The 15,786-nt window shown below is 39.7% G+C and overlaps 1 protein-coding gene across 1 annotated transcript in view; it reads right to left on the reverse strand.

Moving 5' to 3' along the window:
* The window catches only part of LOC107750588 (exocyst complex component 6B-like), a 67,362-nt gene that overhangs the window by 6,337 nt on the left and 45,239 nt on the right, over positions 1-15,786 (reverse strand). Inside the window, exon 13 of the mRNA XM_016566068.1 lies at positions 1,074-1,186. Coding sequence (XP_016421554.1) covers positions 1,140-1,186 — 47 coding nt within the window. The 3' untranslated portion in view covers positions 1,074-1,139. The remainder of the gene's footprint in view (positions 1-1,073; positions 1,187-15,786) is intronic.

Genomic DNA, 15,786 nt, shown 5'->3' on the forward strand with positions numbered 1-15,786 from the left:
TATATATATTTATATATATATATATATATATATATACACATGTAGTATGTATGTGTATTTATATACACATAAATATATACAGTACACACACATATTTTATGTAAAAACTTTTATTTTGGAGGCGATTAATCAATTTGACAGCCCTATTTTTGACATGTAAAGTATTGTTTTTTTTAATTCTTTTTCAGGGTGAAATACTACCTGGACATTTAATGAAAATCACCCATGTAAAGGGCACTCTCATCACAAACACCAAATGCAGAGTACTTACGACCGAGAAGTCCTGCTCATGAGTAACATAAGATGAGAGATGAGAGAAAAAATGGTTTGCCTCTGATCTGATGTCTTAACATAAGTGCATGTGGTTTGATGAGTGAGGAGAAGAGCGAGAGACCAGTGTGAGACTCACTTCTCTAGGAGGGCCAGAGCCGTGTGAGGATTGACTCGCAGGTACTTGCAGGTGGGTCGGCCGTAGTCAGCCAGATACGTGGACCAGTCCCACTGAGTGAAGAGATCCAGTAACTAAACACAGGACGGTAGCGGTGCAGGGAAGAAAAGACAAAGAGAGATCATTAAAGTTCATTAAACACCATCGCTGGCCCTTGTTAGATCAGTATGTTACATAAGTGAGCAGGGCCTCTTAAATGAGATTATAGAGGAGACGCAGGGGAAAGCAACATGACAAAGCAGGGGATTAGAGGAGAATGGAGGGAGGTTAAAGAGAGAACAGCCATTTACACTCTTTCACCCTGAATGCAGGGCTCTTTCTGACCCGGACCTGACCCGATAATGGGCCGGTAATGACCCGTGATTGACCCGGCCAGCTACTGACCTTGCTGGAGCCTGGCCAAAAATGCACCCCTCAGCACTGGCTCAATGAAAATCACCCATGTAAAGGGCACTCTCATCACAAACACCAAATGCAGAGTACTTACGACCGAGAAGTCCTGCTCATGAGTAACATAAGATGAGAGATGAGAGAAAAAATGGTTTGCCTCTGATCTGATGTCTTAACATAAGTGCATGTGGTTTGATGAGTGAGGAGAAGAGCGAGAGACCAGTGTGAGACTCACTTCTCTAGGAGGGCCAGAGCCGTGTGAGGATTGACTCGCAGGTACTTGCAGGTGGGTCGGCCGTAGTCAGCCAGATACGTGGACCAGTCCCACTGAGTGAAGAGATCCAGTAACTAAACACAGGACGGTAGCGGTGCAGGGAAGAAAAGACAAAGAGAGATCATTAAAGTTCATTAAACACCATCGCTGGCCCTTGTTAGATCAGTATGTTACATAAGTGAGCAGGGCCTCTTAAATGAGATTATAGAGGAGACGCAGGGGAAAGCAACATGACAAAGCAGGGGATTAGAGGAGAATGGAGGGAGGTTAAAGAGAGAACAGCCATTTACACTCTTTCACCCTGAATGCAGGGCTCTTTCTGACCCGGACCTGACCCGATAATGGGCCGGTAATGACCCGTGATTGACCCGGCCAGCTACTGACCTTGCTGGAGCCTGGCCAAAAATGCACCCCTCAGCACTGGCTCAATAAACAACAGAGCACATTCCTTCCTCCCAAACAAACCCACTCGCACAAACACACACATTTAGACGCAGATTCAGTGCTGGGAATGCAAACAAACACAATCAAACATGTCATCAAACTTGCAAAAAGAAAAAAGGCAAATGACTATACAACAATCTCTGTATTCAATCGCAAAGATGCACAAAGGACGCAGAAAAAACATGTGCCTATGTGTGTATGAGGACATGGCTGTTAGTATGTTAAATTCATTATTTTAATTGAGCTACAGCAGGTTTTTGTGTAGTAAAGCTACAGTCTTCAGCTGTCTTTCCAAGTATATAGTGAAAATTTGTAGGATTAAATATACGTCACATATTGTCTTTGTCTTTCAGCATAAACACACAAAGCTGAGGACAATCAAAATTTGATTAAAGTTTATATTTCCAAGATGAAGCCAAGCTAAAATTGCATTATCTAGGTCTGCTAAGCAAAATATCAGCAACATTCCGTGGGTTGCTAAACTGCAAAATTAGCAAAATTTTGCGGGCAAAAAAGGTCAGTTTTCAATAGTGTATCAATGAATGAAGTCACTTTCAAACCAAGGAGCTTTGTAGGATCTGTATGGGAAAATCTTTTGCTCTCAAGTGAAATTCCTGATCGTATTCCTGATGAAATGACTGGATTTCGCCTCACCTACGAAAACAACAGCAAATTTGACCGAATAATAATAAATGTGAAGTCACCTTTAGTCTGACTTCACAAAAAGAAAAAAAAACTTGTACAATATCAGACTAAAGCAATTATTAAGTCCATCTGAAATCAAACTTGACAAACAACAAATTTAACCACCTGCTTTTCAAACCATGTGCACACACCCTGTTCGATGACAGATAAGCACCTGCGTAAGATAAGTGCTTTTTGGATTTGCATTCATATCTTGTTTGTTCCTTTCTTCTCTCTTCTTCCCGCTGGCATGGTCTGCACAGACCCACCAAGGGAGCAAGACTGAGAAGCGAGAGAGAGAGAGAAAGAAGCCAGGTTTTGCCGCTGTCATTTGTAATCTGAATGCACTTGCATTCCACATAGCGCGAGCTAGTGTGTCAAACTCGTCCATGACCTGGGTTTCACCTTTCCGCCCCGCCTTCACCTCCCAATGAACTTCCACTCGGTCTCTCTCTTTGACCTCGCGTGACCCCCGACAGTGTTATCGGCCCCTCTCTGAACAAACAGAGGGCCATGCTGGAGAGGAGCTGGGGCATGGGGGCGGGCGGGCGCTGGATTATCACTTCCTCTCATTCTTCTAAAAGAAAGAATGATGGAGAGAAAGGGAGGGAAGAAAGAAAACATGACATTGCACATTGATGTGCTACTCTCGGTTCCCTCTCAGCTTCAGCGTCACCCCTCGTCCACACTATCTCTCCCTGCTCTGGGCCGTTTGGATGAGGGCTTATAACAGTTATTCCGACCGTCGTACTTGTTTGTTTGGAACGCAGCAGGAATAGCTATTCTCGTTAATAGCCTGGGGGTGTTGGGAATTGACTGCCGTGTTATTCTTTTTTCCCCTTAGACCTGTTGCTCTTTCTGGCAGCGTTCTGGAAAAACAAGGTTTGATTTGCCACTTTACTGTTGCAATAAATCTAAAAATGCTCTGGTGGGGAGCTTGTTATGTAATGATCACCTATGCCCCAGTAACCTAGTAGCCACCTACAACGGCTTGTGAACAACCAGCCGATGAAGTACAATTATTCATCACGACTTAATGAGGTCAATGTGAATGAGCTGCTATGTAAAAGAAGGAAAACTAAGATGAGAGGATAACGTTCTTAACCTCAAAGTCAATTAGTTTTGTGTTCTCTAGTCACTAAAGTTAATGTGTTTTGTTCTCTTTGTGGCATCAGTGTGACTATCAGTTCAACCATGCCTTCTCCTCTCACTCCGTTTCTCGTTAGTTCTCCTCTCACCTCTGGCTGCCCTCTGGCTCTCAACGTTGTTTAGTGCATTCTAGAACTGGGCCATCAGCCCCAAAGGCTCACGCAGGCCAAAGTCAGTTGAGCTTGAGCCTGAATAATGATAACATTGATAATAACCAGCACAGAAAAGAGAGATCAGCCTAGTAAAGAAAGCAATAACAATAACTCTCACCTAAAACAACCAGAAAAAGAGGCCAAAGTAAAACTTAGTAAAACATATACGTGGCTGCCCTATATTCAGAAGGGCCTACTCAGTTATCTGGCAGAGTAGCTTCAGGTTATGTCTTAAAGAGGTCATATGATGCGATTTAAATTTTTCCTTCCTCTTTGGAGTGTTACAAGCTCTTGGTGCATAAAGAAGATCTGTAAAGTTCTTTTAAAAGTCTACTAAACATAGGATGAGTCACAATGGGTTGGAATGGGAGTTGTGATTTGAACCGCAGCAAATGGGCTCAAGTGCACGGTCGTAAATGTGAACGACGAGCAAATCCGATACAGATACAGCAGCAGTAAACGTCTGCTGGGAGCAAATATGAGCATAAGAGATTCATAACATCATCAAGTGCTCTGAAAGAAAGACGCCAGCAAAGAATAAATAAAACAACTGAAATCAAGAGGATAATCAAGTATCTTTGTTGGCCTCTTCAAATGATCTGCAAACAGTTTTCTCTGATGTACTCATCAAAAAAATAGAATTTTCCTATAGTTTAAAGGCCTAGTTCACCCAAAAATGAAAATTCTGTAATCAAATACTTACGGTCATGTTCTTCCTAACCCATAAGATTTTCATTCATTTTTTATTTATTTGTCCCTCTATTGAAGTCAATTCCTCCAAAACTTTGATGCTTAAATAACAAATATTTGATCAATGCACGTACAGAGAGCAAATGGAAATGGAAGATCAACAGTACATGCTTGATGCGAAACATTCTATTTGGTTCTCACATGTCAAGCACGTTTGAGATTCTTTTTATCATATTTGATGTTCTCCATGTATGTGCATTAATCATGTTTACTTGTGAATAGAAACATAAATCTGCTCACCATATAAAGTAACCTTCATTTTTGGGTGAACTATCCATTTTAATTGTTCAATTATATATGTCTCTGACATGTATCACTGATTCCCTGTCAAGTGTTTCAATACCTAATTTCCTTCAAATCAACATTGTGTTGCAGCATTTTCAATAGGAGTAAAAAGAGATCGAAGAAAGAGGTGCAAAACATTTTGACGAGCAAATTTGTTGGGTCTATGGCTAATAGAAATTGTGGAAAAATCAGAGAGTGGGTTGAGAAACTTCATAGAAAAATAGCAACTGTGATCCCCAATCATCCTGTCCACCCTGAGTCAATTAACAAGGGGGTTACGAACTCACAACTTTTAAAATGCCTAGTTAACATCCATGCATTCTGATCCTTATAGAATCACCGCTTATGGTCATTTTTTGAGATTTTTTGTGGGAAATCTGTTAACGTTACTGAGGAAAGTCATGAAAAGAGTCTTATCTTAAAATTGACCTGTGTAGATATAAACAACATATAATGAACAGAGGTCTGAATCAAAAACACTTCACTCAGCTATCCATGGTTCTGGATCATGTGAATGCAGAGAGAGGAGCGGAACGAAAAAAAGGGGAAGGAGCAGCAACTAAAGCATCATTCAACATCAGTCAAAGTTCACCAGGAGGAAAATGATAAGCGGTATCTGGGTACTGAAAAAAAGGAAAAGTGGCTCCCTGTTTCTCAAGCCATATTTCAGTCTGCACAGTAGTAGCACACAGAGGTCAGACGTTATCCATAGAGGTTATCTTGGCTTAAGCTCCATCCACGCTAAAGCGTCCAGCAAAGCAGCAAGCAGGAGACACTCAAACACAAATCTCAGGCTATGCAAACATACACGCTCTTAACTGTTGGGAAAAGATATTCATGTCAATCATCAAGGATTAACAATGTTGAACATGTGCTTTCTTTTCTGTCTAAAAACACTTTCAAATGACACAGTCCTAGAAGCACCAGTGCTGGAGATAACAGCAACTGTCAATCAAAACAAGAGAAAGAGTAAAAGAAGATTAAGAGGTCGAGACCAAAAAAACAAAACATAAAAAATAAAGGGGTTCATAATAAAAAGACGACGATGTGGAGGAGGAAGAGAAAAATGATTGAGAGGGAAAGGAAAAGGAGGCAGCAAGGGAGAGCAGGAGAAGAAGAAGAGGGAGTTGTTGTGCAGGATTCAGATGAGACAGGTCAAAGAGAGGGAACAAAAAAAAAGGAGAAACATGGTCAGAACTTTACAATAAATTTCAACTCATTATCTTTAGTTAATATGGGTATATAAACTAACAATAGAAAAAAACACATTTTAAAGCATTTATTAACCTAGGTCGATATTAACATTGTAATATGTGACCCTGGACCACAAAACCAGTCATAAGGGTAATTTTTTTTAAATTGAGATTTATACATCATCTGAAAGCTGAATAAATGAGCTTTCCATTGATGTATGGTTTGTTATGATAGGACATTTTTGACATATTTGGCCGATATACAACTATTTGAAAATCTGGAATCTGAGGGTGCAAAAAAAATCAATGCAACAGATAATTTCTACCGTCTTGTGACATACATCTGAGTGAATCGGATTATCGAAATGAAAAAAATGAAGGATGAGACTTTGTTCTATGTCAATGCAAGCTTATAGTTGATAAGAAACTGGTGAGGTTTAAACTGACTAAATGATTAGGTTGTCGTTTCACTGGAAGAGTTTTGATTAAAAATGACAAGATCAAAACTCTACTTTACACCCTGTGCTAAAAATCTTGGTGTTCTTTTTGATTGCAACCTGGGTTTTGAGAAACAAATTAGTAAAATTTTAACCTTTGTTTGTAAATCTCTGCATAATCAAGCCCCATCATATCTCTCTGAGGCAATCTCTATTTATAAGATCCAGTAATCTTGGTCTCCTCTCTGTTCCTAGATCGCGGCCTGTTGCTTGTCCTAGTCTGGAACAAATTACCAGCTTCTATTAGAGCTGCGCCCTCTTTGCCAGTATTTAAATACCTGCTTAAAAAACATCTTTTGTCAATAGCTTTTATCTAGCCATGTCAATTGTACTGTTATATTGTATTTTGATGTTTTGTGGTTTCTTATTTGTTTTATTTTAGCTGTATTGTACAGCACTTTGGATCAACCGGTGGTTGTGTGAAAGTGCTTTATACGTAAAAAATGTGGGAAAAATGAATGATTATTATAATGATTATATAAATGCTGTTGAAGTGTTAACCATTACAATTTTATGATGTCTAATGCATTAACTAATAATAACAAATACCATTTTATTGTAAAGTGTTACTAAGATATTCAAGTAATAATCAAAACACAATCTTGCCACAATCTTAAAGGCATAGCTCACTCAAAAATGAAAATTCTGTTATCATTTACTTATCCTCATGTCACTCCAAAGATTTAACGCTTTCTTCTGTGGAATGCAAAATAAGATATTTTGAAAAATATTGTATTGTTTTTTTTTCTTTTTTGTATCTGTACCATGAAAGTCTAATCTTATTTTGACACCAATGTTCTTCAGAAAATCATCTCTTATGTTCTGCAGAAGCAAGCAAGTCATACAGGAACAACATGAAGGTGAGTAAATCATGGCTTGAGAAATGGATTAGCTATTCTTTAAGTGCTATTAACATGAATGTTGCTGCATATTATCATGTCAAAACAGTGGCAGTGAAGTATGTCTATAGGGTGTACCAAAAAGAGACCCTGAACTGAACTCCAGAGTGAGTAGGGCATAGTGATGCTCTCATTCAAATAGAATTCACCTTGCACTGAACTCTAAACAGAGGAAAATCTGAGCTTAAAAATGAACAATGACCACTTACCATTGGTCCACTCTGCTAGGATGCTGGTGGGGCTGTGCCACAACTGAGTGGCTCATATAATTACATTAGGAGAAGCAGAGACCTACATGATTAGGTCAGAACAGAAGTCTCAAGAGGGCTTCAGAGAATTTCAGATGAGCAAAAGCTCAAGCCCGAAGTATTCTGACAGCCGTAACTCGATTAAAGGGTACAAGCATCTCTATGTCTACATTTAAACAAACACAGACCGCAAAATACAAAGAGTTCATGTGAATAAGGTTCCACCTTTTCAAGTCAATGGCAATACTAAATTGATACAGAGTTTTTACTCTTACTGGGTGTGTATAGAACAAGTCACTACAGGACACTGCTAATCTCTAACTGCAAAATGAACATTTGCTGAGGAAACTCTAAGCAGGTCCAAAACGCACGAGGGAGGTTGGGGTCAGTGGGTGGTCAAGATGGCAATGGTTGCGGTGGCCGATACACTCTGTCTCTAAGCTGAACCCCACTCGGGTCATTGTTCTGTTATCAGTCCTTTTCGCTCTGTTAGCAAGCCACATCTGGGACAAGTGAAAACAGCCCTCTTCCTGAGGCCGCAACGTCTGAGGAGCCATAGTCTGGGGAAGACTTGGCCTCAAACTTACCTTCCTGTCCTCTTCAGACAAGGAAGAGTTATCTCGGGGGTTATGGTGTGGTGAAGCGGTCACAGAGACCTGAGGAAAGTGGCTAAATCCCACAGAATGCAAAAGAGTCTCATTTCTGAAACATTTAAAGATTTCAAATAGCTGCGTAAGTGAACCTTAGAAAAAGCTGGTTCACTGAAATCTTAGTAAAATCGGATGACAAACTATGACAGAAGTATTACAAAAAGTTATCCAAAAAATGTCCAATATTAAAATAAAAATAATAAATGTATAACTATAAATAAATATATAAAGCATTTATATATTACATTAATTATAAGGTGCTACATAGACTTTGGGTCACAGAACAGTTGATTTGGCACGTCCCTCTGTATACTCTCTGTGACCTTCTGGCTGACTTGTTTTGACACTTATTTTAATAGAGTTACAGACTGTAATTCATGGACATTTGACAGTGTTTACGTTAGCCTAGGGGAAGAGGTGGCCTCACTTTCAACTTCCTGTCCATTCAGAAGAGAGAGTTATTGCCAGGTCAAAATGACAACAAAACAGTCACAAGCCCTTTCGGTCGAATGCAGGACAGATCATCTAAGAATGAGTGTTAATAAATGAACGCACAACATCTATGGATGAACAGTAATGTCTCACAGGTGGAAGATGAGCTCATTCTCACTGTCCATTTCTCCACACAACCCTTTTAAAGGTGTTGCTGGTGGTAATTAATAACTGTTAGACTGAAAAACTTGGCACTGGCCTGGGGAAGACATGACCTCCCTTTTACCTTCCTGTGGATTCCGACAAGGTAAAAGTTATTGCTGGAGCAGCAGTGTGACAAAACAGTCAGAGCTAAGAGCTGGTAGCAAGAATCTAAAACCGTCTGCAATGTGCAAGAAGAGCTGAGAGGAACACAGAACAGAAAAAAAAGAATGAGGTTGAAATATTTACAACAGAGGTTTTAACATTCGTAAATACATGCAGTCAAAATAATGTTCTATGTACGGTGGCCGAGAGAGCTCAACGCGCTGCAACTTCAGAAAACACATGCAAATAGAAAAAGCACCAGCAAATCAAGAAAACATCTTCATCAGCTTGAAAGCAGGTGCTGCAAATTCTCACAACGCAAACAAATAAAGAAACGCTCTGCAAATGCTCACAACACAACCAAATAAAGAATTGTATTTGCAGTGCGTTTCTTTGTTTGGTTGTGTTGTGAGCATTTGCAGCGCGTACACAAAATAATGATCTTTAAAAAAGCATCATATGACCCCTTTAAACAATTTCTGTAAAAAAAAAATTTAAAAAAGTTGAAATAACTGCTTTTAAAGGTCTGTCTTTAAAGGTTTTGTAAGCTAGTGCAGAAAAAGCACTTTGCCTATGGAGAAAACATGGGCTTTTTACTTTCGTAACTTGACTAACGTGCTTTCTTCCAAAATGCGCTAAAACAGGATGAAATGCTGTGGAATATTCAAATATGAAAAGGAAATTCAAAACAGTTTTATTACGAGCATGACACAGTGTCTTTTGTTGAGGGGGATCCATCCAGAAATCATATTGCTGTCAAGGGTGTCTCATCGTTCACGTTTATAAGAAAAGAGCCTTTTTAAGGCTTACAGGAAATGGACGAATCAAAACGACTCTTACAGCTGCTGTAAGAAAATGAAGATGGAATGTGGATCTGCGTGTGTTTGTTTGTGCGTGTGGTGTGGTGACAGACAATAAACCAGCATTACAGAACTCCTACCCCTTTCACAGGCCATGAATAACGATATAATCTGATCAAAGGCTTTTTTGGTGATGGCATGGTGCTGTCTCTATAGACGTGAACTCTGATAGCCCTCATGATCAGGGTCACCAAAAGGCTACAGACTGAATAGTGCTTACTCATGATCACCGCAGCATGAAGACCTACAGATAAACAGCTGCCAAAGTAAGGGAAAGAGAGAGTGAGAGAGAGAGAAAAACAAAACAAAATGAAACTAAGGGTCAGGTTGGTGCTTGTTATCCCGATGGAATTCACCAAATCCTATTTACCTTACTTAATGGCAAACAAATTGGCATTTGTAAATGGCCTACAACACATTGCGCTTTCCGGTAAGAAGGTGATGAGGGTTGAGATGGAGGTTATTAAAGAGGCAAGACCGGTAAAACAACCTCTCCATCAAGCCTTTAAGTACAAATTCACAGAGGAGAACGAGAAAATAAGGAAAGAAAAATAGAGGGAAAAGAAACAGGGGTAAAGAGAGAAAAAAGGAGAGAAGGGGAAAATAATACCAGGCTCTCTTTTCAGTACCCCCGTGCTCTCCCGTGAGGGCATAGCCCCTGGCGCGGGACTGATCTGAATGGAAGGTGAAGTGGTACGGGGTGAGGGGCTCAGAATTTAGATCCCGCCTGACTCCCTGACTGGACCAAAGCCAAGGTTACCGGAGGGTCAGCTCGCCCCTTCTCTCTCTCTCCCGCTTTCCAGCATGTATAACATGCATAACACACACAGACTTACTGCTTTACCATACAACCCCACCTCGGCCTGCCAATACTTACTGAGCCTGCGAGAGACGGAGAGGGAGAAAGAGCGAGACAGATAGCACGTCAGGCTTATCGTCCGCTGGCTCCGAGGGAATGCGAGCAGGGTCGGCCGGAGGCCACTCGACTGGCCCACCCCCCTACTCGCTTACTCTCTCTCCCTTGGACGGAAAGAAAGGCGGAAGGCTGGAGAAAGTGATTACACCTGGTCTGGTTCTGGCTGTTAACTAGAGGAAGGTCAGCCAGCGTGCGCCAGGGCCAGGATGAGTTCACTGTCCAAAACGTCACATTCATCCATCTTCCCGCTCGCTCCCCTGTGCTCTTTCCTCATCACTTAGAGTTGTCAGCTATTTGCTCTAAATAGTACAATGAATGAAGTTTGCAGTTAGCATGCATAAACAGCTATTTGTGCACATTAAAAAGATGAATATGCACAACAATGTTGCTATGTGCATGAAAACTGTTAAAAAAGGAAGACTCCAAATGCATCTAAGAAAAGAAAAAGAAAAAGCATTGCTTTCAAAAGGCTAAGAAAGATGTTCTGTAGATCAGATATGTAGAAGTGATCAATCATGAGCTGTTGTTTGAGACGTTCCAAATGTGTAAGTTGCTTTCTAAGTTGTAATCTATCTATCGGAAAGCAAAACCACTGAATAGCTGCAGGGTATATTTATAAATATTAATTTCATAACAGTATTTATCAGTAATAATCAATAAAAAGGAATGATAATCATCGATAAAAACAAACATCTACTTGTCTCCACCTGCAGTTAAATAATTAAACCCTGGTATGGCGTTTGTTCCCCATTTATTGTCTCCTTTACAGTCAGATGTTCTGCACACAGGAACACTGAGCACAGGAACATACAATTCACGCAAACTGACTAAAACAGGGCTCCTAGGGTGTAAGTTACCAGAACCAAGGGCCAGAACTGAGGGAAAACCACAGATATGTGGGTCCCATAAATGACCCCTATATCCACACCCAGCCACACTCTCACAAAAACATTATATTCTACACATATGAAAAGTGGTGGAGCTCCAGTCCAGCTGATGGCAACAGGATAGTCTGTTTTGATCTGGAGTATTTTACATGTATTTTAGAAGCAGTGTAATTTAAGGAGGTAATTTACTCACTCTCATGCTGTTCCAAACTAGTATGACTTTCTATGGAAAACAACAGAAGATATTTTACAGGGGTCATGAACTGAGAAATCAAAATTACCTTGATCTTTTGACATATAAGAGGTCATTGTACTATAAAAACATCCTGTAAGTTTCAGAATCAAAACTTTCTTGTTAGTCTAAAAACAGCTTCTATTAAAGCCAATCTGCCAAAACGACAGCTTGTGGAATGTACCACTCTATAATGTAATAGTGTGGCTAAACACCACCTCCAAAGAAGAAAATCAATGTCTGCTTCTACATCACTGCCTGTTTAGCCCCGCCCACCGATTCGCACATGTAGAAAGTAAATAGAGAGAGAGGTAAATGCAGGTCTACGCAGAGACCAAACGGCTCCGAAGACAAGAAGACACTGTGCAATGCCAAATTGTGGGAAAACGCAGTCTTTGCATTGCCTTCCTTCTGATCCAAACATCAGGAGAGAGTGGATGAACTTTATTTTTAATGAGGTTCCAGACCGCCTCAGTAAGAACTTGGTCTTTTGTTCACTTCATTTTGCCAAGGATTTGTGCAAAACAAGGCACAATTTGACGCAGGATTTTTCAGAAAGATTGAAACTAAAAGACAATGCTGTGCCGACATTACTGACAACACTGTCCGATTCTATCCGACAGTAAAATCGCACCACACAGGTGTGAGTAACTGTTTTTATTACGTAGTTACTTCCGAGTCTACAATCCGCCATGCCTATTCGGTGGGTTCTAATGAGGGGGGTCAAAACAGGACAGAAAATAGCCTATTACTTCTAAATTATGATTTGGTCTGTTTTTGACCATACAATGAAAGTCAATGGGGAAACTATTCCAGACGACTGATATTTTTGTCATTGTTCACTCCTAGATCAAATAAAAGCATTGATCAACTCACACCATCAAATACGCCAACACACACCTCAAACGTCAACTAATGTCAAATCTTATTGGTTAACACGTCAAGTGGCCAAACATATTAAAGTTTGTGTTCCCATATTTAATGTAGACTGAATGTGTCAACCAATGTTTTGTTTTGATTTGACAGTAAAAAGGCTTAATTTTTGTTCATCATACAAAGTGATCTTGTCACTTCAGAAATACCAGTTAGTTGTATGGTTCAATTTCAAGTTACTTTAATGTCCTTTTTTGGACCTTGAAGAGTCTGGATCCTGTTGACTTTCATAATATGCTGAAACTCTCTACAAAATATCTCCTGTGTTCCGCAGAAGACAGACAGTGATAGAGGTTAGGATCAACACTAGGGGGATCTTTTTAAGATTCCTTGATCTTTCACATCCTCCACTGCGTTTTTATATACGAGAGAGAAATACAAAAAAGGGTAAGCTGGAGAAGCAGGAATCGGTTGACAGTTTGTGTTCATGCTGGAGTGAGAAAGAAGATGCATGTCAGTGCCATCCTCATAGGGCTGAATGGGACCCTGCCGCAAAGAAAGATGTCAACCCCCTGCTCAGAGAATATCTGCTCCCTCACTGACTCCATACAAGTAGGGCAGCTCATCCGTCTGACCCCTGGAGACCTGTGACAGCGCCTCAAACAGGCCTTTCACTGACACACACCAGCACGCCATTGAGAAGGAGCAGGGGGGATGGATTTAAGCGTGACACACTCACTGGGCATTGAGAGGAAGCAAATGGGGGACGATTAAACTGTGACACCTGTCACTGGCTTGTTTAGGTCGACTATGGAGAAATGGTCTGAGGAGAGCGCTGCCTGTGACGTTTCCTTTTCTTTCTCCTTCCTACATTTCCACTCCTTCTCATTCGTTTTTTACTTATTTTCCATAAGCAAAGACAGGAGAGCTGGTTTGCTTGTACAATCGACGTTCTGTGGTAGTCTTCATTCTTTCAAACTTTCTATCTCTCCCTGAAGGAGCCACACAAAGAGCTGATCTGTGGGAGGCTGTAGCTGAACGGGGTGAGGAGAAGAGCACAGCCCATATGGTTTCATCCTCAATCTCTCTTTCCTGCGCACCTTCACTACCGTCTGTCTGACCTCAGCTACTGAACCAGGCAGGTTAGGGTTCAGGGAGACTGCGGTTGACTGAGAGGCTCCATTAAAAACACAAACACACACTCAGGCTCTGGTTCTTCCTACTGACATCACTTGAAGGGAATGTGGGACAGAGGTGGTCTTAAAATCTCCCACCACCCCCAAAGGTTCCATGGTTCATACAATCATTGAACTGTCAGTGGATGACAAGAAATTTACTGGAAATCTTATTAACTGTGAAACATGATTTTATTTTTATCTGAATTTGGGCCTTTCTGTCTCTTTTGCAGTGGCAAGAGGACAGGGATTTGGATTTGCATCATCTACATGAGCACCATAGCCTAATGTGTTTGATCAAAATAATGTTTCAGAGCTCACAATATAAGCAACATTTAAAGGGACAGTTCACCCCCCAAAAAATAAAATTCTGTCATTATTCACCATAATGTTGTTCTGAACCTGTATGACTTACTTTCTTCTGTGGAACACAAAAGATAATATTTAAAAATGCCTCTGTGCTTTTTTTCCTCTATATAATAAAAGTCAGTGGGGTCCAATGTTGGTTTGAATTCTTCATCTTTAACTACATAAACACAAAAACAACACTGTTAACTGCATTGATGTGTGTATAAGGGAAGAATGTGGCATAACAGTTGCAATCACGCGGACAGCAGATTGACACTTGATTCCCTCTCCCAAAGGCACAAGTTTGACAGGGAAATACCAGCTGGAAATCCCACATCTAGCTAGATTTCAGTTTCATTTTCCAAAGCAACATTTATTTTCACCATAAGCTCATTCATCTCTTAGCCAGTATTTCTACTTCTTCAGTAATGATCACGTTACGCCTTGACATTAATCAGTGTTTAGTGGTAGTTTGCTTTCATTTGGACTTTTCAAGCTGCAGGGTCATAACCTTTCGCTTTTACTTGACTAGAAACTGTTAGTTGAAAATCATGTCATGAATAGATCCATTTTTCCCCAAAGCCTGCATGTTGGTACATGCTGAGCAGCAACTGCCTGAAACTAAATGTCACATTGATACTGTAAATGTAAATGTTCCTTGAATGGGACACTCCCGTTAATCATTTCTCTGAACCTGCTCTGAACTTCCTCCAATACCACAAACAATATGAAGATTAATTATAGTGTCACAAATCAGAAAAAAATATGAGTTTACAAAAACGAATATTACAACTACTACAGGAAAGATAAACTACCATTCAAAATCTGGGATCAGTCTAATTTTTTATTTTTTATTTTTTTTAAAGAAATTAATGCTTTTATTCAGAAAGTTGGTATTAAATTGATCAAAAGTTACAGTATAGACTTTCACGTTGTTACAACTGATTTCTATTTCAAATAAAAGCAGTTTTTAAACTTTCTTTTCATTAAAGAATTCTGAAGAAATGTATCCATTCAACATTTATAAAAAAATAATGTTTCTTGAGCAGCAAATCAGCTTATTACAATGACTTTTAAATAAATTCAGCTTTGCCATCACAGGAATAAATTACAATTAAAATATATTAAAATAGGAAACAGTTATTTTGAATTGAAATAATATTTCACAATATTACTGTTTTTACAAAATTTTTGATCAAATAATGCAGCCTTGGTGTTTTTTTTTAATCTTTGAATCTTACTGACCCCAAACATCTGAATTGTATATACTTAACACTAGGGCTGGGTAAAAAAATATAGATATCTCGATTTTAATCGATTCTCATTTTTACGAAACGATATCGATTCTTAAATCCCAAGAATCGATTAGTCTAGCCTGTTTTCAGTTAATGGATGGAACATTGAAGCACACCTCCCATCCAATAAATCGCAATAAGCATTGTGCGTTGATACTTTAAATATGAAAAAGTATCAGATTTCAATTTATGTCCATTGTATTGCAGTATTTAAACAATAAATGCCGTTTTGGCACTGTTTAATCTGGAAAGACAGATCGCTGTAGCGCCTCAGTTCAACAGACGCAGCAGCGCGATCACATTAATACCAGTTTCGCTACCAACTGACTCTCATGTATATTTTTAGTTGAGAGATTTTTTTTCCTTGAGAAAATTTGGCATGTACTGTACCTGATATGT

Source organism: Sinocyclocheilus rhinocerous, unplaced genomic scaffold (genome assembly GCF_001515625.1).
Source record: "Sinocyclocheilus rhinocerous isolate Xijiao unplaced genomic scaffold, SAMN03320098_v1.1 scaffold19, whole genome shotgun sequence".
Lineage (NCBI taxonomy): Eukaryota > Metazoa > Chordata > Actinopteri > Cypriniformes > Cyprinidae > Sinocyclocheilus > Sinocyclocheilus rhinocerous.